This window comes from Centropristis striata, chromosome 18, assembly GCF_030273125.1.
Source record: "Centropristis striata isolate RG_2023a ecotype Rhode Island chromosome 18, C.striata_1.0, whole genome shotgun sequence".
NCBI classification, from domain to species: domain Eukaryota; kingdom Metazoa; phylum Chordata; class Actinopteri; order Perciformes; family Serranidae; genus Centropristis; species Centropristis striata.
This window is the reverse complement of record NC_081534.1, coordinates 24,277,202-24,303,138: the sequence shown is the minus strand read 5'-3', so window position 1 is coordinate 24,303,138 and position 25,937 is coordinate 24,277,202. Positions and strand designations below refer to the sequence as shown.

At 35.9% G+C, this 25,937-nt stretch overlaps 1 protein-coding gene across 1 annotated transcript in view; it reads left to right on the top strand.

The window, feature by feature from the left end:
- rgs6 (regulator of G protein signaling 6) overlaps positions 1-25,937 on the top strand; it is a 118,729-nt gene that overhangs the window by 81,232 nt on the left and 11,560 nt on the right. Inside the window, exons 3-13 of the mRNA XM_059356282.1 lie at positions 2,810-2,860; positions 4,637-4,743; positions 7,991-8,042; positions 11,032-11,096; positions 11,327-11,403; positions 13,938-14,019; positions 14,170-14,244; positions 15,748-15,849; positions 16,257-16,318; positions 22,498-22,608; positions 24,715-24,840. Of these exons, the coding sequence (XP_059212265.1) occupies positions 2,810-2,860; positions 4,637-4,743; positions 7,991-8,042; positions 11,032-11,096; positions 11,327-11,403; positions 13,938-14,019; positions 14,170-14,244; positions 15,748-15,849; positions 16,257-16,318; positions 22,498-22,608; positions 24,715-24,840 (910 nt within the window). The remainder of the gene's footprint in view (positions 1-2,809; positions 2,861-4,636; positions 4,744-7,990; positions 8,043-11,031; positions 11,097-11,326; positions 11,404-13,937; positions 14,020-14,169; positions 14,245-15,747; positions 15,850-16,256; positions 16,319-22,497; positions 22,609-24,714; positions 24,841-25,937) is intronic.

Sequence of the window (25,937 nt, the reverse complement as noted above, 5' to 3'; positions counted from 1 at the left end):
GATGTTACCAGTATAAAGGTTTAGGACTAATCTAAGGCTGTAATGAATACAAAAAAATCAATAAAAATCAAGATAAAAGAAAGAAAACAACAGCATTACAGAGTTGTAAAAAGAAAATATAATACTAGAGTTTAAAAAACAAACAAACAGTGACCTTAAAAAATCATGTTGTTACATGTTTTTATATGTGTTAAATACGTGTTCTATGTTTTATATATGTTTTTAAGGATATTTGTAGTTAAGAATATACAGATTATTTTGTCTACATTCATCAATTAATTAATCAATTAGTTTTTTATTTAAAGTGCTGAGTCACCATGTGGTATAGTCTCAAAACACTTCACAATTACAAACAAGCAAATATAATAACATGATTAAAAAACATTTAAAGGGATGTAACAAGAACGATTTGTCAAAATCCTTTTTTTTTAAAGGAAATTACTAATGTTCCTATAACTTGTAGTAAAAAACATCCTACTTCCCATTGCACACATTAATCAGTCAATTCATTATTACATTTTATTGAAAGTGCTTTCTCTCCAAAATACTGAAAATTGAGAGATGTTACCAATGAAAAGGTTAAGGAACTAAGGCTGTAAGGAATACAAAAGAAGGAACAAACAGCAAAAATATGACATAATAAAAACAAGATATGAACAAAAAAACACATCCGTTTATTAAAAAAAAAAAAAAAAGATGATGGACCCCACTGAGTTTAGATGAAGCAGTCATGAAGTCTTGATTTAAAGATTTAAACGTGCCACTTTAACAGGAGATAGCAGGCAGCTCCAGAGGGAGGTAAACGCCCTGGAGCCGCTGATTCCTCGTTAACTGACGAAATGAATTTAGCCCAGGTAGGTGGGACGGTGGTATAAATACACATACATACATACATTCTGTGGCTCTGTTCCTTCAGCTCACTGTAGAATAGCTGGAGGCAAAGTGGGAGGACAACATATGATTAAATGTTTGGAAAAGAAAGTGTGAGTGTGGAAAAGGAATGAGTAATGCTGTCCTCCTACTGTCAAGGTGCCCTTAAGCAAGGCAATCAACCTCCGACTGCTTCAGCCGAGCCGGGGCTGTAGGTGTCGGCGTGTGGAGCCGCGCTGATGTGAATCACTGGGGAGACATGAGCACAAACATTCAAAATAGAAAAATAAAATTAGTCAGTTGTACCTGTCAGGAGGGGATTGAAGCCGGCCACCTTGCCTGCTGGCTGTTGTTGCTTCAATTGAAAATCTAAAGCACTTTAAAAGTCTGAAACCACAGTGGGAGGCTTGGAAACAAACGACGGGGACAAAAAAAAGCTATTAACATTCCTCTCCGTTTCTCCCTGTCCTATGGAAAATGCATTACCCCAATATTACGCCATAAGCAGAGCATATCAATAAACACAATTACTACAGCGGCGGATGGATGTGCAGAACAGCAGCTCAGATGTTTGCAGCTGAGTGCCGCGGGCAAGAAAACTAATGAATGATGAAGAATTAAACAACCCCTCCCTCGAGGAAACAGAGTGGGAGCACACATGAGATCATACTCTGGGAAAAGAAAAAGCTTTTTAGTATCTTTACCTATCATAAATTATCACATATAATAGTGTTGGCGCTCTAAATATTGCTCTCCTGAGTGCCAGTGGGCTGAGATCATTTTACATTTGAACAGTTTGATATTTTTCCAGGTTTTTATCTCCACTGAGAAGGTTTTCAGTTTTGTTTGTTTGTCTGTTTGTCAGTAGGATGACAATGATTTTCACACATTTTTTCATGGTGGAAGGGTGAAGGAAAGGGGCCAAGGAAGAAGCCATTAAATTTGAGGATGTCCAAATCACTGGGTGGAATACACAAATTATTATTTTTCATTTTTGGTGACATTTTCGAAGCTCTGTGCTCAGAGTGCCACTCTTGTTATATCTATTTTAAGAGAACCATCATTAAAAAGTGTATTTTTTCTTCCAGTGGTGGAAAAAGTATTCAGATATCTTACTTAAGTAAAAGTACTAATACCACAATGTAAAATTACTTCACTACAAGTTAAAATCAAACCTAACTTCAGTAAAAGTACAAAAATATCAGCATCAAAATGTACTTAAAGTATCAAAAGTAAAAGTACTTGTTAGGCTCAGTTTGTTTTATAAATTTCAAATATATTATCGGATTATTATTAATGATCCATTTATCCAAACAGCATTTCATTTTCAAGATGGGGCTCATCTTAACTACTTGATATAATGTTATGAGGTTGTTGTTGTTTTTTAAAAGCCTAATCATTTTAAATTTATCATGTTTTTATGTTCAATTTTGACCTGAAAACCTACTAACTAAAGCTGTAGCTAAATATAGTGAAGTAGAAGTTTAAAGTTACATAAAATGTAAATACTCGTAAAGTACAAGTACCTCAAAATTATACTTAAGTAGAGTTGTTGAGTAAATGTACTTGGTTACATTCCACCACTGATTTCTTCATTAAACTTTTTTGAAATGACTACTTCAATTAAAAACTACAATTGTCTTCTATTACACCTAATTCTGATTGCAGTTTTTTAAGTTAATCATGCACTTTCTTGCTATTAATTTTACTTTGTTCATCTTGTCTTATTCCTTTTAGTTTTTGATTCGAAAGGCATAAGTAATGGCAAAAACTTTGTGTGTGTTGGTGCGTTTCAAAAGAGTATGTGTGAAAAAACAACTAACATTTCTGTTTCTTTTCTACTACCTTTATCACCTTGTGTCTCCTTGTGTTTAAAGAGATGACAGAGACCATACACTGTGTAACAAGCATTTGTGTTTCTCTGTCTGACTTGTTTCAGGTACAGATATTGTGCAGTGGCTGATGAAGAATCTGTCCATAGAGGATCCAGGTATGTTTTGACAAATTATACCACACTACTGTGCTAATTATAATGATTTTGTCAAAGACAACAGCCTCACATGAAAACAAAAAAACTGTTAGAACTACAGGGCTTAATTTACTGAAAGAGATCATTGCAGCCATAAATAACCATTAATATCAAAGCACAAATTGTCTTTTATGTTGCAGTCAAACGCACTCTGAAGTTCTGTGCAATATAAAATACAGGACTACTTCTTAATGTTGAGAATTTTCTTGAAATGGCAGCTAGATAACAGGAGCTTGTCACAGCGGTCCAGTCTGTGAAAGGTCAGACACAGTGTGTGGTAAGCACTGCAGAGCTTTTATTGGAAAAATCTTTTAAATGTTACCTTTACAGAAGCATAAATGCTGGTACAGTTGAAATAAATAGAAAGATCTATTGCGGTTAGTCATGATCTAGTTTTCACAGGTTAATATGGGTAAATACAGAGCAAATACAACACAGAATGAACCGCAAAATAAAAAAATTGTTTTGCCAAAAATGCTGGCTAGATTTTGCTGTGGATTTGTTGTTTAGTTGACCTGACCTGAGGCTTGGTGGTGGGAGAGCAGTGTTTATTGTTAGTGCAATAGCCCACAGCCTGGACACTGAGTCAACCATTGAGTCATCCATGTACATCCCCAGTCAAACCACTGCAGGATACTATAGCTGAAGCCCAATTAAATACAAAAGGATACAACTGGCTATCTATTTATGTAGTAAACTGTGGTCCTAAATGTTTTAATTCAGCTACTGTGTGATCTTTAATGACATAACAATACTACAATTGTGGCTTTAAACTCTGCAAGTACTTTTACTCATGGCTTTAAAATGACATTTTCATAAGTTTCTTGTTTGATTTTAATGTCTTGATATACATTACTGCAACAGACCTCCAGCCTAAATGACAGAATAGGTGGTCTGTCTATACCACCCATAAAGACCCATATGTTTAGGCCAAAAAGCTTCCTGGTAGGGCATTATAAAAGACAGTTTATGAAGTAAAAAAAATGTCGGGAAATGCTGGAAGTCATGTGGTAACTCAGACAACGTGACTACTAGATACATGTACGGTTTGTGATAATAAAAAAAAAGCAGTTTCATTGAATTTAGGCTACAAAACCACTGATCTAGGTTTAGGGCAAAAACCTTCCTGGTAAGGCGTTATAAAATACAGTTTGAATAGAAAAAAAAAAGTGTAAATACCGGAAATTATGTAATAACATGGACAATGTCACTACTACATAGAAGTACGGTTTGTGTTTGTTAAAAAAAAAAGGCTGGAGTTTCGTTGAATTTAGGGTGCAAAACCACTGACCTAGGTTTAGGGCAAAACAATTCCTGATAGATGTTATAAAACACAGTTCATACAGTTAATAAATGTACGTAAATGCTGGAAATTAAGTCGTTGCGAGGACTACAAAGTGACATAGTTCTGTAAAAACGTGAGGCACAAAATGTGAGGCAAAGCTAAGTGTTGTTTGATACACATCGTTTATTTCTGTTTTCACATGAGACACAAACCCCTTTCTCCCGAAAGTCCGACATTTGCTAAATCGCAACAGCCAGGATTCATTATTATAACCGCCATTAGAAGGGTAAAAATGGGTCGTATTTTGCTGCCCTCATAAGGTCGTTTTTGAGGCGAGAACAGTCTCCGCTACTGATGTAATTCCTCAAAAGTTCATCTTGCATCACAGTTAACATGTGAAGTGCTGACTGAGGAACCCCCAGTGATCAGTACTTGTTCTCTTCCCGTCACAGCTGAGGCCATGCACATCGGGAGTCTCATCGCAGCTCAGGGGTACTTCTTCCCGATCTCAGACCACGTTCTCTCCCTCAAAGACGACGGAGCGTTCTACCGCTTTCAGGTGAGCATCAAGTGGTCATAAGGACTCAGAGGAGGCTGCAGGAGAAGTATCAGTAGATCAGTTTCAGTCTTGAACTAAGTGACTTCTGTGAAGATCTGCTTTTTGGTACTTAATCTTAAAGGTTGGGGTCTGATAGTCAGGTTTCGGGTTACAGTCTGTTGAGTATGCTGAATTAGGTAATTGACTCTTTGTTGAACTTCTCCTTTGTCACCTGATACTGAGCAGAATATCAAATGTTGCCCAGAAAGCCAACACATTGATTTTAAAACATTGTTATAATTACCACTAGGCTACATGTATGAGGTCATTCCTGGGAGAACTCAAAAGTCTTTAGTTCTGCATTTTGTGACAGCTGATGGAGAGACATCTGCTGGATTAGTTTACAGCAAATGACTTACTTTACAGTTAATGTACAATATTAAAAGATTTTCGGTGTTTTCATTCAGTGGGAAGAAATGTCCTCGTTTTGACAGAGAAAGGAAGAAACCTACTTTGAGACACTGTATAGGAAAAGGAGTTGGGGGTTATTTCTAGCCACACTAGCGCTGTCATTCCACTGACTTTTCATCTAGCACTTTCATTATGTAAAAGTCTCCAAAACATTGGTGTATGACCAAATAACTGCAAAACTTAACACATTCCCATCATCTTCAGCTGTACTGTGTGTCTATGCTACTGCTAATTAGTACATATGAGCACGCTAACATGGTAAACCTGCCATGTTAGCATTGTCATTAAGATAATGTGAACAAGTGAAGTGGCATTAGTGTTTAGCTCACAGCACGGTTTTGCTAGCATGATGTGAACTCTTATTCTCGTAAATGAAGCAGCTTTATATGCTGTAGTGTGAAATGGTTTTGGGTCATTTAGTTTTGCTCCAGGACATTTTAGCTAGTGAAAATGGCTAAGGTCCATTTCAGGTCTTAGATCTTTTAGGATTCTACTTGTATTTTTGTATTTTTTACCATACACTAATTAAAAAGTGGACTACCATTTGAAGCTTTTAAAAATGTATTTATATTTTTTTCCATCACCATCTTGGATTTGGTCATTGCCATCCCGTTGTTTGTTTATTGGAGCCTGAAGTGACTATATTTGGACAAGAGGGAGGCAATTAAGACTATTACACACTCTGCAAGAACAGAGAAATTTGTTAAGAACATGACCTGGCCAGATCTTTTTTCTTGTGTGGTGTCTGACAACTTTTGTTTAATTGGTCAGAAATTTGAATTTGAATTTGACGTGTGCTGCAGTGGGAGTGGCAAGAACACATTTCTCTTTTCTTGCGGAGTGTGTAGCCTTTAGTTATCAGCTGGTGCTATTGCTAGCTAGCTAAGTTAGCAAGATACTATATTAGCAGGCAGCCTACTCTTTATAGTGTCTTAGTAAAACCAAATGCTGAACAAAGACATTTTTAGTTTTCATTTAATGAAAACACACTGTAAAAGAGACAAAGTTGTGAGACGAAAACACACAGTGCCCCATGGTCGCTTGTCAATCACGTGGTAGCCACACCATACAGCATACTCTGCTTGATCTTCTTTTTTAATCTAAATGGGATCACAGTTTACAAAATAAACATCATGCTGTATTGAGGAAGACGTGAAACTAGTAATTGAGATTAAAAGTTATTATGAGAATATTTACTAAGGTAATAAATCAAGTGAGAAGTCGGTTATTTTCTCATTGAAGCAAACTTATTTTTGCAACCAGTGGAGTCGCCCCCTGCTGGCTATTAGAAAGAATGCATTTATAAGGCAGTTTCAGGTAGTTGGCTTCACTTTTCAGGCCTGGAGGGGTTTTTTTTGGTTTTGTTTTTACATATGGTGTATAAAAAAACCTAGCTTTAATATAACAGGTCTTTATTATGATATTCTTCTCCAATAAATGCAAATTGCCTTGTGCCTTCCGTCACAGAAACTAATCCCTTCCTCATCCTGCGTCAGTGTGAGAGATACTGAAAAGTCCAATAAGGTTAATCTGATTGTGGGGGGCGCTTACTTTTCATAAAGACCTTAATCAGTTGTTGAAGATTACTTGTTCTGTTATGGAATTACAACACACCAATCTTGATCCTGATGACAAAAGGCCCTGTCCGCTATCTACAGCTTCTTCAGTACTATGTTGGGATCCTGTGACCCTATTAAAAATGAATGGTGATCTGTTAAAATATTCATCAAGAGAGCGAGGGAAGCAGGTCTGGGTTCGGGCTGAGTAGGCGGCTACCAAAAGCCTGACAGAGAGACGAAGTGTAGTGGAGTAGAGTGGAATTAGAGTCTCATCAAGGGACGGGAAAGGAAAGAAAAGCGTGCTGACATTTCACTCCTCCTCCACTGTTCACAGATAAGACGGTGGCATTAAAGTCACAGATTAATTATGCCAGACTGTTTTATGCAGAATTTCCTAATTAAAAATATGAAACAATGTTTTCACATTCCTCAGTGGGGAACGGCGAGGCGGCACGTGGCGAGATTAGAATGATCTCTGCGTTGCATCGTCTTCCTTCCTTTTCACTGAGTCTTGTTGGAGGGCTGAGTGTGGAGGAGCAGTTTAATTAAACCAGACGGCAGTGCACATTACCGTGCTCTGACCTTGGTTCTCCTCCTTCAAAGTGAAGTGGAAGAGGAGAAGAAGAAGAAGAGGAGCGTCGTCCGCCATAGCAGAAAATGCTTCATGAAGATAATCACCATTCATTAGCATTTCATTTTCCAGGCAAATTAAGTGAGAAACAGAGCAGGAAAATCAAAACAATTAAATCTCCTGGTTGCAACAGCTAAAGATGGTTTTAAAGCTGTGATTCAAAACCCTGCGAGCTATGTCAAATAACAATCCTATCAGCATCTGTTCTTTTCCTGCTGGCTTTATTATTCAGCTTTTCCATTGTTTATTTTGCAGCTTTCATCGCTACTCATTTTATTGTGTTGCTGCAGCACTCCCACGCCTCTGCAGCACCCCAGGATGCTTCTTACTAGGGGGAAAGTTTGAGGAGTCAGCTGTTCTGGATCTGTTCAATACTGATAATAAAAAATATTTTGACTGCTCACATACTGGTGCAGAGCAGTCGTATGCACCGCACTGCTGCTCCTCAGAGGCAAAACAACAGGCTCGTAAAGGTCATCGTCATCACTCCAGATTGTGTCGGAAAAGTTTTTGCCTGCAAAGTTTCGACTCTCTGTCTTTGAAGCACTAACCACAGGTTGATCCGCATGCTTTTGACTCTCACCTTTTCTCTTTGTTTTCCCTTCAGGCGCCGTATTTCTGGCCGTCCAACTGTTGGGAGCCTGAGAACACAGACTATGGTAAGAGACTTACAGGGATACATACACTCTTTATATTCTCACACATTTTTGTGATAAATCCTCCTGATAACACCTTATAATAAACATATTACACATTAATTGAACGTAATAGTCATTTTAACTTTTTAAACAAACAATAATTTGGAAAACGTTTAATACATTTTTTTTAAATATCTATAAACATCACATAGATAGGTAGACCAGATTTTTGTGACTTAAATATATATATATTGGTTAATAATTATTTTATAAACCATCTATAAACATTATATGGATTGCTTTTAAAATAAAGTTGTCACTAATTATCTTTTAATTGGTATTTAAAGATTAATAAGGAGTTTATAATGTATCAAGTAACTTGGGTTCTTAATTTAACCCCATTATTAATATTTTTTGTTTGTTTTGCTGATCAATTAAAGTGTAATTATTTGTGCACTAAGTGTAGCTATCTAGATAATATTTAAAGATGCTTTACATAGTGTTTTTTAAATATATATTTTTTTTTTTACATTAATCAGTTGCAATAATGATATAATGATAATCATGCACAAAACCTTAATATAATATAAAAATGTATTATGTGTGCAATAATAAACTGGTAAATAACATACAAGTAAATTAAAAAAAAAATAGAATTTCTAATAATTAGTCAATTGTATAAGTTTTCATTCAAGTGTAAAATAAAAATAAATAATTCAAATTAATTATTCATTCACCTTTATTTATTTTTTATTATAACATGTTTTACTCCAATACTGTTTAAATGTAAATAAGTACTGGAGTAGCATTAAATGCCACAAAAAGATAATAATTATATATCTGAGGGAGTGTTGATGGAGCTGTCGATCAATAATAATGTCTCAACTATAATATTTTACAGGTGCTCAGTCTTTAAATTCAACTCACAGCACGTGTTTATGGGGCAAACGTTGACACTTTGAATATCAGCAGACCACATTTAACCATATACAACATTGTAAGATTTATTGCATATATTGTATTTGGACCATATCTGGGGATCAGTTTGGATCCCAGAAGAGCACTATATGAAATATTTTCTGCAAATCCTCTTTTATCTTCACAGAGCAACATCTAATTAAATAAACACAGTGAACACATACTTGTGTAGCTGTAAGTGAATATTTATAGCTCTAATGTAGAGCTTAACTCCCACAATGTTAATCTTTCATGCAGTAATAACTAAACTCTATAGATAATTGTTTCATTTTTTACTCTACATGCAACACACACTTTACTAATCCAGTAGGTAAAGCTATGGAGCGTGACAAACCAATTATATTTCACAGTAAGGCTAATATGTTTGTTTGCATAAGATCTATACAGAGATTTAACTGTGTAAACATTTGACTTGATTACTACAGAAACTGTGCAGCAAACTTGCAATTCAATTTCATGTATTCATTTAACTGCACAATCATATTTTTCAAACTGTTCATTCAAAGTCTGAATAAATACCAGAGTTTATTTTCAATGAGGTCAAGTGATTCATCTTGCTAAAGAGCTACTAACAATAAAATGAATTCAGCATAATTCAGTGAAGAGCTGAAGCATCCCTCTCCTGAGTCTGAATTGGTCGTGGGGTTTATTTTTACATACTGGCAAATATAAAGTCTTTGTGGAAACATGTGAGGACAATTTAAATCCCAAAGGACTGGCAATGACAACTACCTTAAAAAAGATTAAAAAATAAATAGCTTAAAATATGGGGTTTTATTTAATACAAATCTGAAGAATTATGCCTTTAATACATGCAGTACCTGCAGTAATTGGCATGTAAATATTAAACTATGTTTATGTATCCAGTGGTGGAATGTATTTAAGTACATTTACTCAAGTACTGTTCTTAAGAACAAATTTGAGGTACTTATAGCTTGCATGACTTTTAGGGATTTTTTTTCCCCAACCACTTTAATTACTTTACAAATTCAGTTGGTTTGCAGACAAAACCGGTGAAGAGTTTAAAAAATGTAAAAAAAAATTGGCAGCTATCTTGTAATTTTTCATGAAAAATGTGACGGTTAAAAAGAAATATTTTAATATTTTTCATTTATTTATGTTTTTAACAATTTTGAGGTTTGTACTATTTTTGGAAGAAAATAAAAAGATTGATGAAAAAAATGATCCACGGATTAATTAATGATAATAAAATAATCGCAAGTTGCATAATTATTCTTTACAGTTACTTTTCTGCATTAAGTACTTCTGCTTTTATCAGGTAGTGCATTGTCTAGAAAAGCTTAAAAATATATATATAATCATTATAATGATAATATTAATAACAATAATAATAAAAATAGTAATAATAATAATAATAATAATAATACTTATCGTAATAATGATAATAATAAAAATAAAATTAAAAACTCAACAAATATGACAAAAACTTCTTCATAAAAAAGTTATCAACGGTAGCTTTAAGTTAATTTTCAATACAAGACATTTTTAAGTGTGGTATTAGTACTTTTACTTAAGAATATGAATACTTCGTTTGCCACTGTATGCATCAAATATTAGCACAAAATAATAAATCTAGTAGTTTCTAGACTTATTGTATTGAGACAATGGCCTTCAGAAGCACTTAGTAATAAACTTGATCTTTCACTGTAAAGACATGTTTTATTTTAGGTCATACTTGAACATAAACAAATCACCTCCCACTGAGCTTTGCATTGTAGCAGTACTTCTCCCTCCACTGTAGAGAGGACAGGATTAGCCGGTCCCCGCTCCACTTCCTGCACTCCATCCTGTCACAGAAGCAGCCATGGCTGCAGTTCAGGGCTCAGTGCCTCTTCACACTCCACCTCATAATCCTGCAGCAACAGATAGCAGGACACAAGCTGATTATACTCTCATAGGATGGGAGGAGAGGAGAGGAAGGCAGGTACAGAAGAGATGAGAGATGCAGGGACGAAGGGGAGCATGTAAACTGATTAATCCCAGCCTCCGATCCTCTCTGTCCCTCCTGCAGCTATTTACCTGTGCAAGCGGACCATGCAGAACAAGACCAGGCTGGAGCTGGCAGATTATGAGGCGGTGAGTGCTGGATTCTTCCTCGACACACAGATCAATACTCCCTAGTATTGATCTGTGTGTCAGGCTTGGGGCAGAGAAACACAGCCTCTCTTAAAGGTCAGATTTGTGTGTTTCTGCCATAATATGAGCTCTAAATTGCATCCCAGAAACTTTAAACTCTTAATTTTATTTTTTTATTTTTTTTAACTTTGAGATTTTTGATCGTAACATTCTTTTATTCTCTCCAACAGGAGAACCTCGCCAGGCTGCAGAGAGCCTTTGCCAGGAAGTGGGAGTTTATCTACATGCAGGCTGAGGCCCAGGTCAAGTAAGTGAGCTCTGTTACCACGGCAACCCATGCAACTACAATGCACGCAGTGATGTCATTCACACCCAAGGTAAAAGATAAACAATACAGTAAAAACAACGGCATGTGACATCTTATGTGATGAACTGTGAGTGCTCCTGACAGACTCCATGAACCCTCATGTAATGGGATTTCTTACATTACATGTCCACAGCTTTATGTTTCTCTGGTAAATAACATGAGAAATCCATTTTTTCTGAACCAGCAATGATGGACAGTATTCAACTGGAACATATAGAAATTGGAAAATGGAGACAGGAGGGGAAAAATGAAGAAGAGATGGCTTTTACCGGAGCTCTCTTTGATTTATTTATCGATATGTGCCCACGGACCACTTTATCAACCAGCAAAATGTACCTAACAATGTGGCCGGTGTGGTCTTCTGCTTCAAGGTTGGATGTGTTGTGAGTCCGAGATGGTCTTCTGCATACCTTGGTTGTAACGAGTGCTTATTTGAGTTACTGTTGAACCAGTCTGGCCATTCTCCTCTGCCCTCTGGCATCAACAAGGCATTTTGGCCCAGAGAACTGCTGCTCACTGGATATTTCCTCTTTTTCGGATCGTTCTTTGTAAACTCTAGAGATGGTTTTTAGATCAGCAGTTTGTGAAATACTCAGACAAACAACCTGTCTGAGTACAACAACAACAAACTTTATCAGCTCGTCTTCACCATGTCTACATGCCTGAATGCATTGAGTTGCTGCCATGTGATTGGCTGATCAGGTAGTTGTGTTAATGAGCAGTTGCACAGGTGTACCTAATAAAGTGGCCGGTGAGTGTATACTGTATCCAAGTGGTGAAGAACAGTATTTTAAACCCAGCATTTTAAAATGGAGACACATAATATCAGAGCCCCTGCAGGGTCTTCACTCTCCTGTGCACCTGCAATCCACAATTTATGTCACTATAATTTTGCAAATTGCATGCAGCTCCTTTTTAGTGATTGATTTTTGGTCTGTGTGACCAACATTTCAGAAAAGTGAGTAGTAAAAATACCTTTTTTATTTGTAATCGTTTAAAATATTGTAGACACTTTGGTTAAGGTTAGGTATAAATAACAGGGTTTGGCTTACAAATAACATGTATTTCATACATAACTTCCAGCAACGGGACATGAACACGGTTTCCCTCTCCTCCTGCCCAGCCCACGGACAACATATGCTGTTTTAATCATCATATTGCTACGCCTACATGTTTGGCTGGTAAAAAATGTTGCAGATCAACGACTTTGTGGTTTGCAGAAATGTACAATGGCAACATTTTTGTCTGCCGGCTGGGCTGAGTATACAATAAACGTCAGTTAGTTATAGGAAGTAATAACACACACTAGTTATTGTTGAAGAGAGGAGGAAAACAGCAAATAGAGCACAATTAAAATATTGAATTATAAGATGAAATTAATATACAAGAAGAGAAAGTGGAGCCAATAAAATAATGAGTAATTAAAATAAGGGACTCGGTAAGGGTCTAGAATTAATTATATTCAGGCATGAGCACATAAAGTTTCCTGGCATGCTTCTGCTATGCTTCTTTTTAATAAATGTGTTGAATAGACAAAATACAATTTTTATTGTATTCCACAATGGTGGGATTTGTTCAACAGACATGTATGTATATACAGTCATGGAAAAAAATGATTAGACCACTCTTGTTTTCTTCAATTTCTTGTTCATTTTAATCCCTGGTACAACTAAAGGTGCATTTGTTTGGACAAATATAATGATAACAATAAAAATAGCTCATGAGAGTTTAATTTAAGAACTGATATGTAGACATTTTCCATGGTTTTCTTGAGAATAATTTTGGTTATTATCAAGACAACCATGAAAAATGTCTATATATCAGCTCTTGAATTAAACTCTCATGAGCTATTTCTGTTGTTATCGTTATATATGTCCAAACAGTTGTACCAGGCATTAAAATGAACCAGAAATTTAAGAAAACAATGGTCTAATATTTTTTTTCCATGACTGTATATGCTTTTGTTATGATAATACGATTAAATAAAAATACAATATTCTTGTTCTTCGAGATTGTTCATGAATGGATAGTTTTAAAATAGAATAAATCTATATTTGTGGATTTGGAGCTCAGCCAATAATGCGAAGATTTTCTTAAGCAAAGCTGAAATCACAAGAATAAAACAAGTGCTCTTTTGTTTCTTTATTCATATAGTACAGAGCCTACATTGAAAGTAAAGACACTATAGAGGACACAAAGGACTGATGTCCTGGCTGTAGATTAGTCCACGGTGCTGCAGGGTGAACACATCAGTGGTTGGGAACAGACGGGTGCAGGCTCTGTGCCAAATCTTTGAGCACATGAACTTCAATATTGTTAAAAACAGTTGGACATATAGACTTTATAATCTCCAGACTCTCTCTCTGTCTCCACTTCTCATCCTTATCCATCCTGATTCGACTGCTGCATGTAATGCTGACGCCAGGAGAGCTGCATGCTGTATTTTTTCTCACACTGACTGATCTCATCTGCAGGATCGACAGAAAAAAGGATAAAACCGAGAGGAAGATCCTTGACAGTCAGGAGAGAGCCTTCTGGGACGTCCACAGACCTGTGGTAAGCCTCTGTCTGTGCAGAACGGAGACGCCTACCTCATCTTCCATCCGCATACTATCTCTCCTCTACCTTTCCTCGGTTTGACTTTAAATCACCAGTATTGACTCTAATAACGCTTTTTTTAAACACGTTTTGCTGTGTTTTCTCCAGCCTGGATGTGTGAACACGACAGAGATGGACATCAGGAAATGTAGACGGATGAAGAACCCTCATAGAGTTAAGAAGGTAACCTCAATGATAAAAGTGTGACACATTTGGTATTAATCTGTTTTCAAAAACATTTAAAGTGAAGGTCTTCTGAAGTTTTGAAAACGAAAAAAAAAAAAATTCCAAGGCCAAACTCTAAAGGTAAAAACATAATTTTTTCATTAACTGGTCAATTTTGGGCTATTTTTCTTTTATGACCACTTATTTCAGACTAAAATTCACATTTAAGTTTTTATTTTATGACACTTTTTATATATAAGTCTGTAGATTTCTCCTAAATTCACCATATGTCACCATAAGATAATGGCTCATTTGCAAAAATAACATATTTTAAGTGCATAGGGGCTCAGAACATTATGAGGGGAACGGATTATGGCCATTCCTGTGCTCATTTATGTCTCATAAGTTTGCAATTGTTGCAGCAAATTTTGGCTTGATACCATTTGTTACACATTTGGTGCTAAATTCTACCATTTTTAATTTGATTTAAAATAACAGTCACATATTGCTCCAAAATAGCACTTTTAGACATAGTTTTTCCCTTTTCAAAAGTTTGTCCAACTGATTCTGTCTATTACCAACAAAAAATAATGACGTGGTTTGTACCACTTCTAGTTTCAAATGGTGCCAGTATCTTCAGTGGCTTTACATCTGAGTTCAGGTACAGCTTCTGAAAGATATAAGTTAGCTGGCTATACCAGTGAGGAAAATAATGAGGAAAAATTAGAAAGAAATTAGTCAGAAATCTGCACAAATTTCCCAGTTTCACTCATATTTATATTCTGAAGGTTTTCACAGAGGGGTTTATTCATATACCATTAATAGTCTGATTTACAGAATGTTTTATTCTCAAAAAAGATGGCAAAAATCGCTATTTTTTGTGTCTCATTAATAAAAAGAAATATCAAATATTCCCTCTGTAAAACCTTTGACTGTCATATGTCAAAAGAATAAAAGAAAAGCATTTTAAAACCTGGCTTTATTCACTTTTTAGGTTTTTATTCTGGATGTGTATGGAAATTACAACATATTTAACAATATAACACACCATTTGCATATTTTAACATACAATTTCAGATATTTTGTAATACAGAACTAATTATCTTAATGTAAGTAATTAGGTGGGTACGTTTCATGGAGATGTCTAGCTTTTTTTACCCTATTCACCTGTAGTTTATCTTATAGTGTGCTTTGTACTTATCCGTTTAAATTAAATGTACACATGTAAAAGATACTGTAAATGTATTCAAAATACAGACGACTTTAATTCCAGTGGGCAGAAGCTGACAAATAACATAATTAAATCAACACTATTCCTTAATGAGATTTACATTCATGCACACAGTCATTTTTGGATTACTGAAACATATCTCTTTAATTTTACAACACAGTGCACTGTGGCTTTTCTTGGCAGCTGTTTTTATGCTTTATCCTGCGCCACGGGGAAAATAATAAGTACACATTGTATCTCTCTATTATCTCTCCCACTTCTGCGCTCTCATCATGTTCAAACGGACCCAGTCAGTGTACGGTGTGGCGGAGGAGGGAACGCAGTCTCACAGTCCCATACACACTCCCTCGCACCACTGCAGGAAAGGCACCAAGGAGGATGTGGAGAAGGAGGTAAGAATCTGTCCAAAAACTGTATTTCTACTGTGCTGACTAATGTTTACTCCACCAAGCACTGCAGAGATGATTGACAGCTTCTACACTCCTTTTCACGCTTTGTGCTATAAGGTCAGATTTTGCAGGAACTCTGCTGCTTTCTTGCACAAAGGGAGATCAAATTCACCTCAAAACAAGAACCAGAACCAATATAAGAGGATGCAACTACTAAAAATAGTAGTCTTAGGCCGCAATCCAGCTCAAACTGTTGTTTGTTTATCATAGTAATACTGAGATAAGTGTTGGCTGCAATTGCACAGTCAAACACTGATATTTTAGGGAATTCAAGTCGTTTATTATACCATTTTGTTTGTTTTTCTCGTACGAAACCAGCAAACATTGACTTCTACCATCTCCTCTTTCAGATCTTATTCATGAACACCCAGCTAGATCGTCACCGCATGAAGATGTCTAAAGTCGCTGAAAGGTACTGCACTAAAAATACTGCACATAGTGAAGCACGTCTAATCTTTTTCAATCTGCACGTCGTGTTAGCTGAGAAGGAGACGGCAGCTTTTCTCATAAAGAGCCTGCCTGCCTGTCTGCTTTTCTCTGACCATCTATAATCACACAAACCTGTGCTCCTGAAACCGATTCCCTTTTTTATTATATCTGTGCCAGAGCAGCGGCAGATAGATTTGTTTTGACACCCAGTCTGAACCTGTGGTGGTGTCAGTTTTGCATTTGTCGTTTGTGTTTGGGGATGAATTACAGGTTTGTGGTTTGTCCCTGGATGTCCCTGCTCCCTCATATTAGTTTGGCAATTTGGAATAGAGGTTCAAGTGCAAAGCAAAGACCAGCATGCATGGCATTCCCATCTATGTGACCAGGATTAGATTATTAAAGTGAGGTTAGAAGATCCAGAAATGCTCTGAAAAATGCTCTGCAAAGATTCTTCATCTTATCAACTAATTCATCCTGTCCTGAAAACTTAAACTTTAAAAATGTTGCAGTTTTAAGCAGGAATATTGCAACTGTTGCCATTAGAAATCTACTTGTTTTAGGGATTATTCAATTTATCAGATTATTCAAGAAACCAGCATATTGCTGTACTAGAAATGAGAAAGTTCCTGATAGAGGACAACGGGGTTGATTGACAACTTTTTTTTACTCGTGACAGCCAAGTGAGGTTAGAAGATCCAGAAATGCTACAGAAATTCTCAATTTTATCAACTAATTTCTGTCTGGAGAACTTAAAACTTTAAAACCTAAAACTTGAAATAACTTTAAACACGCTTACCTGTTTAGTCAGGATATTGCAACTTGATGCCATTAGAAATCTACTTGTTTTCTCGATTTTTCAGCAAGTTTTCTGCGTGTTGCTGCACTAGAATTGAAATAATTGCATGTGGATTTTGCACACTAAGAGAACTCTGGTCATCACTTTTATTTGAATCCCTCAATACTGTATCTTTAATAGATTATTGTTCAATGTGTAATGAAAAGCAGAAACCTTATTTTTTGCCAGGGACAAATCTAACAACCACATGATGTAGCCTAGTTTAAAAAAATTTAATGATCTTAAATAAAGCTCTTCCTTTATACTTTTTAATGGTAATTATACTTTAAAATTATGGTTCAGCAACAAGGATTAGATCATTAAAGTGAGGTTAGAAGATCCAGAAATGCTGCAAAAATTCTCAGTCTGCCGTCCTAAAAACGTAAAAACTTAAAACCAAAAATTCTCCCCTCCTTTTCAAGGATATTGCTACTTGATGTCATTACAAATCTACTAGTTATATTGATTATTCAGCAAGAATTCAGCATGTCTCTGCACTAGGATTGAGAAAATTGCAGGTGGATTTTGCAGAACTGGGTTGGTCGTCATATTTGTCACTTTTATTTGAATCTCTCAAATACTGTATCTTTAATAGACTCTTGTTCAGTGTTTAATGAAAAGCAGAAACCTTATTTTTTTGCCAGCAACAAATCTAACAACTGCATGTCGTAGCCTAGTTAAGAAAAAACTCTTCCTTCATACTTTTTAATTGTAGTAATTGTTTTTGGTAACGCTTTATATTAAGGTCCTTGTAATAACCATTATTTAACAAGTAATAAGGCCCTTGTAAGTCCTTACAAGATGCTTATTAACATTATTGTGTGTTTATAAGCTTATATAAGTGTTAATAATGACATTACAAACACCCATGACCCACCCATTATGTCTTTGCCATGCCTTTATTAATCTTATTTTGTTTGCTTACTGATATTAAAATATACTTTATTGCTCATCTATTATAAGTTAACTATAAGTTAACTATGCTTTTTGCAACTACCGGATCTAAAGCGAGAACAATGCCTTATTACTTGTTAATTAATGGTTATTAAGGACCTTATTATAAAGCATTACCTTGTTTTTTTCTCTAAAGCCTAGAAGACGAACCCAGAAGAGCTAGAGAGTCACATTTTGACATGAAAGACACAATACTCTCACCTCATTATCCATTGTCTCTGGAAATGACCCTGCAGGTGACCTCTGACCCTAAACGAACCCCACTCGATTCCAATTGATTTGCTTTAAATGCAGTTAAAAAGACAAAGGCATTGACCTCCACAAAGGCCGTGCTTTTCATGAAATAGAAAACTCATTTGTGTATCTGCCTCGTGATTTGGATCAACTCCAACATGTAAAGGTTATTTCTTTGTCTGAAATCCTGCTGACACAAAGACAAACTGAACCTCACTTGTTTAAATGAAGCTTCAGATCAAAGTTAATTGACACAGTAAGATTTCATTGCGTTGGGAGGCTGGGGGTCAGGCATTCAATTAGACACTGAAAAGTAATTAGAAATGTAATTACAAAAGTCGGCTTAATAAATGCAGTTATTAAGCTGTAGAGGTGTTTTTTGTCCACCTTCTCTATAGTGCAGCAGAGATGCACAGTGTGTGTCTGCGTGTGTGTGTGTGTGTGTGTGTGTGTGTGTGTGTTTCTAGCTGCTCTCCCTCCTGTGTAGCCGACACGCTCCTGTGTTTGTTTACCTGACAGTCCCATCCTCGGCTCAGTCAGTTGGGACAGTCATTAGTTCCCGGTAGAGCAGAATAAGTGTGATTACAGCTGGCTGCTGCTGTGCCGCGCTGCCTCCCTGACCCTTTAACCTCCTGACTCCACGTGCAGAGCTGCAGTTTAATTGGTGCTCCACGGAGCAGATAGTGTGGGGCATCAACCCAAACACTGCAGGAAACAACAAGTCAAACTACTACAGTCCTGTTGGGTGATAATAGTCAAAACGACCAGTATCAAATCACATTTTTCTTATAATTACTTCCCATTTGGAATAATTTGTCAGATATGATCACTACTGAAGGAATGCTGTCTTGCTGAGGGGACACACAACAGTTGAATAGTTTTTTTTTTTTTTTTAAACGTATATATTTCACTATGAAACTTCCCCAGTTTGTAATTTACATAGTTTTTACAAAGTTTTCTGAAATGTTATGTTTAGATATTCAAATGAGGTGTGATCTCATTAAATATGGGCTAATTTGCATATATTTCCATATATAAACATAAATCTTAACATTGGACCGAGCAAAAGTCAAAGTTATTATTTTATTTTGTTGATAAATTAGATTCAAAGTTTTATACAGAAGGAAATTGAGATATTGCTTTTTTATCATTTTAGAGAGAAAATGCTGTCAAAAACCCTCAATTTTCTGCATGTTTTTAGGAATAAAATGTTCTATAAATCAGGTTATGAATGATATATAGACCGTAAAAACCTTCAGAATAAAGTTTGGAATAAAACTGGTAGGATTTATGAGAAAAAAACTAATTTTGAGAAAACAGCCTTTTACCAACCAGGTTTTTATACATTTTAAATGGAAATGACTATTTGAAGACACTATTTTGAATCTAATTTCTAGCAACAAGAGGGAGTTTATACTACATTCACTGAACTACATGTGCAATAGAATGCTAACTTTTAGTGAATTTAGGAATAAATCTACAAAATATAGTAAAATATACACCTAAATGTTTGTTTTGGGTGTTTTCCTTCCACTATTCTGAAAGAAGACATGTTACGGGAGAAGAATAGCTTGGAAAGGGTAGAAAATATTTTCCTAACGTGGGTGTCTTGGCTTTCTTTTACTTGAGTTGCTGAGTTGCTCTCTGCAGCCTCAGCAATGTGTACCATAAAACTCTTGTACATATAGAAGTTTAAGGACAAAAATATCGACCAAACACAAGTCAATGCACAAGTACAGATTCATATAAACAACTTACGAGTGCAATAATCCTGATTTCATATGAGCTTAGTGGGAAAAAATGCTTTTTTGAGGGCATCTTTTAGATAATAATATCTCTGGGAAAGAGCCTGATGATACTCCCTTAACAGTCAAAGGCAGCCTTTCACAGAATGACGCTCCACTTCCAGTCACATAGAGTTTACTGTTCTTTTAGTCGGAGGTCTCACGCTCCGGATGCAAACTACCAAAGGGCAAAGCTTTGAATTTAGTGTGCAAATATAGCCTTTATTTCCTCTCCCTTTTTATTTCTTCATACAAAGAGATCTTACAATTGCAAGGCCTTCTATACTAGCAAACCCACTTCAGTAGCGGGGCCCTTGATTAATCTCTCTAAAGACATCTCTCACAAGTATATAGCATGTACAAAAAGGGAATATATAATAAAGGAAGAAAAGGGAAAGGAGAGGAAATGCATTTTTTAATACTGTAGAGAGGAAATATGGCTCACGTGTTGTCTAAACAACTAAATTCATGCACAATTTAAAAAGCACTTCAGTTTAACAGTGCAGGTTTTATTGGATTCTGTCGCTGTCCGTGGTCCTGAATCTCGCCTTGCACTGGTTCAGACTGAGAGGGCTTCACAAGGACTCTGGTTCATATTGTCTCACATCCTCTGTTTGATTGGGTTTATTTTAGTTTATTGTTTGACCCATTTGTCAGTTTCTATTGCTCATAATGTAGAATTGATGTGGTAATTGTTAGTTTACAGGCTCTGCAGGCCTGATTCAAGCATGCATGTGTCTCTTCAAGTCCAAACTGCCCCCCTATAAGGACACATCACTCAATCTTCACACAAGGTTGCACACACACACACACACACACGTTGGTTGTAGAAGGAATCAGAAGTCGGCTTAAATACACAAGAAAATTTTAATCACAGGAAGTGTTGTAATCTGTTTTTAATGTGTTGTTTTGTGTGGTAGGCTGCCAAAACTAAAAAAGTTGCTAATAAAAGTCTTAATTTTTATACATAAACATATTATTATTTTACACATTGACATTTTTTATACTTGCCTAACCAAGAGTGACAAGTTGTTATAAAATTGAGACAACATTTAGACAGATAAATAAATAAAAGTCAGGTAGAAAGTCTTTTTTTGCCAGTTGGTTTTCTTTGCGGTCCAGATTTTTTGCAAGAGGCATGTATGCACATTGTCAATGTTATTATTATTAATGCATACAAATAATTGGTCTATAGTTACACAACAGCTCTGCTAAAGTTATGTTCCTGAGACCTAATGATTGGACTGACTCAAGTATCAAAATGTTGTTTTATGTTGTATCTATTCTTATTTTTGCCCTATGGAGCAAATACATGATATTTTCCTGGTTTCTACTGGAGTATCTGCTGCTGTATAATGGAGCACTGCAGTGTTTGTTGCAATGCATCAAAATCAGTGTTGTAGCTAATCACTAGCATTGAGTATACAAAGAATGATTCATTTTGTTTATTTTTCATTCATAAACACTACAGTGGCATTATGTAAACAAACAGGCATGTTCAGGAAGTATATTGTTTTTGCAACATAACTAGTTAAAGTGGAAATTTTAATATATAGAGTAAATTTATTGTGAGGAGGATTTTTTTGTTTCATTATTTTTAATTTGACACTGCACAAAAAATAAACATCAAAATCAATCTTGTTGCTAATCTTTGACATATCCCAGACGGTGTCCACTGTAGCATTTAGTGTACAGAAAATTATTACATTTTTTGGTAAAATTATGGAAATGCATAAATATTTGGTAGTTATGACAAAGTTGGGTCAAGTTGCTTAAAATATTTAAGTCAGTGAAAGTGGAAAATAATACTCATTTATATCATTTATACATTCTATGGAAGTTTTAAGACATTTTCCCCCTTACAGTACAGTAGCATTTTAGTTAAAGGTATATTTTAGTAAAGGCATTGGGTAAAAACGGGACTCTACACACGTCCTTCCCCCTGGTTCTGTTTCTTTCTGCACTACAAGGGTTATATTGCTTCCTGATTATATTGCTTTCAGATTTACATGTTCCTCTCTATAATAGATTATTTTTTAACTGTGAGCAGTAAAACATTCTCAGAGTCCTGCTGTTGTTGATGCACTTTCTGCTCGGCTGCGTCTCAGTTTGTTTATCTCAGACTATCAAAGAGAGGTAGGAGGTTCACATCTGAGCTTCTGATGAGAACAGATGTTGCTGCTTAACGATTTGCGCTTCCATAATTTACTCAATTAACTTCTGGATGAGCCAAAGTCACAATTAAATCAGGTAAACAGAGGAAATATAAATCTCATAGAATAAAAATGTAAAAACTCTAACCAGATACGCCTCCTGTCCTCTGTCCTCTGTGCTGTGTGAATGTTTGTGTGTCAGTCTGATCAGCTACACTGAGCAGTACATGGACTATGACCCGTTTGTGATGGCACCGGAGCCGTCCAACCCCTGGACCAGCGACGACCCCTGCCTCTGGGATCTGGAGGCCAGGTACAGAACCAGAAACCACAGCAGCTTCACTTTCACAGCCACTGAACATTTACTCCTCATTTCATAAAGTTTAACTGGCAGGTCACTTAGAAAGTCAACAAAACAGCGTTTAGAAAGTGCAGAGATTGTGTTAAACCTGGATTTTTCACTGTGTGCTGATTACTTTTCATTACCTACAATAACAACAAATGTTATGCTATTTGGTTGTTGTCTTTGTCTTGTTTTTGGATGGAAGTAATTGCATTTTTGTTGCCTTTTTCGCCTAATTGTTTCCGTACCTGAAAGAATTCAGATTACCATCAAGCAAGTGGCTACTATAGGTCTACTGGGAAAAATGTCTTAACTACACATTATGTTTAATTGTTGTAGAAACACTTTACATATCTTAAATATCACTTTGGGTCTTTTAGTCATCTAACTCATCTTACTCTATTTATTTCGTCTTCTCAGATATTTAAAGGGGACCACCACTGATTTAACACATCAAAGTGTGTTAACAGGAACATCGAATACAGTTGTATTCAGCTTCGAGATTAATTGAAAAATGTCTTTTTAACCCTTTTAGATCTCACCTGTGCATCTTTTTTACAATATATGCAAAAACAACCCCCACATATCATAATACAATCATGTTGTTGTCCTGTAAAACAAAATATGACATGCTTATATAGGGGTGGTACCAACTAATAATATCATGATATCCAAACTGAATGGAATCTGCAATGAATTTCCAACCAAACTGCCTGTGATTGAGTTGCATTGTGGGTAATGTAGGTCTTAGAAGTGTGTAGGAAGAAAAAAGATGATCTCTTCCTCTGCTTCATCAGTTTTCATCCTGCGTCTGACATGACACATGGCTGTGCATATTAGAAAAAACAATCCATCCTCAAACATATTCTTTTGTATAAATGGTATTGAATTAAAAATATAATTGTCAGTTTAGTTTTAAAATGAGTTTGGCTTGTTTTTATTGCAAATCTTATCAATACAAACTTTTTAGAATTAGCAGTTAATTCCTAAAAATGAATAAACTAACACCATCTTGATTTATTTTCCCTTTATTGCACAATAAAATATACATGAGTTTGGAAAATATAAGTTTGAGATATCTTATTTCTGCTTTTAAGAAAAGCAGAAATAATGGAAAAAATGATGTCTATTTAGTCAAGGAAAATGCAAACTTTTTATATAAAGTTGTTAATTTGCAAAACAGATACAAGTCATTCTTAAAAAAAGAATAAATTATCACCATCCTGATTGATTTTTTCTTGATTGCACAATAAAAAATAGATGAGTTTGGAAAATTTAAGTTATGTTATCGAGACAACTCAACCGCAGTTTGATGCATGGATGTTTCCTGGACTGCACCATAAAGAAAGGAAGAGAAATATGTGAAAACAAATCAAAACAGAGATATCCGTTTTTGCAAATGAACTGCTCTTGAACAGAAGGCACAATGAATCAGATCCCAGCTGCAGAATAAAAAGTGATTTAACAGCAGTTTGCTGGCTGTTTAAAGGTAATAACCGAAGCAGTGAAGTAATTCAACTCGCTCAATCAATCCAAATCAAATAATCCACCTCAGTTTATGTGCTACAGACACATATTGGACAATGTCCGATTATTAATCCTCCATTAAAATGATATCCAGAGAAATGAAGGTAATGAACTGAAGTCGGAGCTCTCAACAAGTTGCACTCTGCTCTGCACTCCCGGCCCGTTCTGAATTATGCAGGAATTAATTAGAGCAGACGTATAATCATTGTGCCTAATGTAGTTTAATAATTCAGCTGAATTGATTAATTGCAGGATAGGAGAAAATGTATTCCCTGCAGAGATTAAACTGATTGATTTTCAGATGAATGTTGGCGTAATGCGCAGCTTTTTTCCCCGACACCGATCACACATCGACATCAGCCTTTTTAAGACGACTGATTGCATTTTAAGGTTTTAACGTTTTCTCCCTCGCTCTGTATTCACAGACAGTCAGCTGCTCCTACACTTAGCACTTCCCCCTGTGATTTACTATTGTCTAATCTCTTTTTAATCCTGACCTCCCTGCAGAAGATTCAGTCCTCTCTCTCTCTCTCTCTCTCCCTCTTGCAGGCAGGAGCCGAGTCAGCAGCGGGTGAAGAAGTGGGGTTTCTCTCTGGAGGAGGCTCTGAAGGACCCGGCGGGACAGGATCTCTTCCTCAAGTTCCTCGAGTCGGAGTTCAGCTCAGAAAACCTGCGGTGAGCACGCAAGATGCTTCAGTAATCCTCTACCAAACTTTTTTTTATGCTATAGTGATTTTAGCCACTTCATGAAAACTTTTACCTTTGCTGTTGCTGAAACATGCTGTGCTCCAGTGAGCGGGGAAAACCACAGGGTGCACGGCAGCGGTCCATTTTACATTTAGAGTTTGTTGTGAATAAATGGAAGAAAAGTGATTTTTTTTTCAGGGAAAGTTTCCTCCGCTGTAGAAACCTTCAACTTGCAGACATGTTGGTTTTTTTTATTATGAATTTAAAGCTGTATGGCAGCACCTTTTGTGCACAGTATACCAGTTATTCAAAAGCTTTTACTGCTCTGAAAATAGACAAAAAAACACATCTTTCTCTTTGGCATCCCTTTTGTTCCAACCTACTATTTCAACCCACTTGCACACTGTAAACACAGGAAAAATCAAAAGTGAAAGATTTTTCTGTTCTCAGTACAGAAGACCTTGAACACACAAATTAAGACTGAAACTCATAGAAATGTAGAGTTCATATGCACAAAATTCCAGGGGAAAAAAAGAGAGAATAGGATATAATTCTATTGTTGTGCACAGTTACACAGAACATCTTTGGAAATAACTACTTTCTGAGTTTTGCTCAGCAGCAGACATCAGCAGCTCAGTTTAGGCGTTCGGTAAGTGGAGTCAGAAACTGGTTGGTGATGTTGTAGAGAATATGTCAATGCTCTATGCAGTCCGTGATTTCAACCTGTATTCATCCATCCATCCATCCTTTTATTGTCATTTTTACAGCTTAACTCTCTGAACCTTCTGAATTGAAATGTATCTTTTCTAAAAACAGGCATTATCATCAACATTTGAACTTTCTGACGGTCCTTGATCGGATCATAGGTTACAATAGTTTCTGTTCGAAAAAAGTAAACAAAACAAAGCTTAAAATTGTGATATTTCTGTCAAAACCACTTTATTCTACATGTCTCATTTAAAATGTCCCAAAAATAAACAGTGGAATAACTAGATCCTGTTAAAAACATTAAATTCTGCTCTTCAGTGATACTGTGAAGCCATGATTGATTCTGTTGAGACGAACGGTCACGTGACAAATATTCA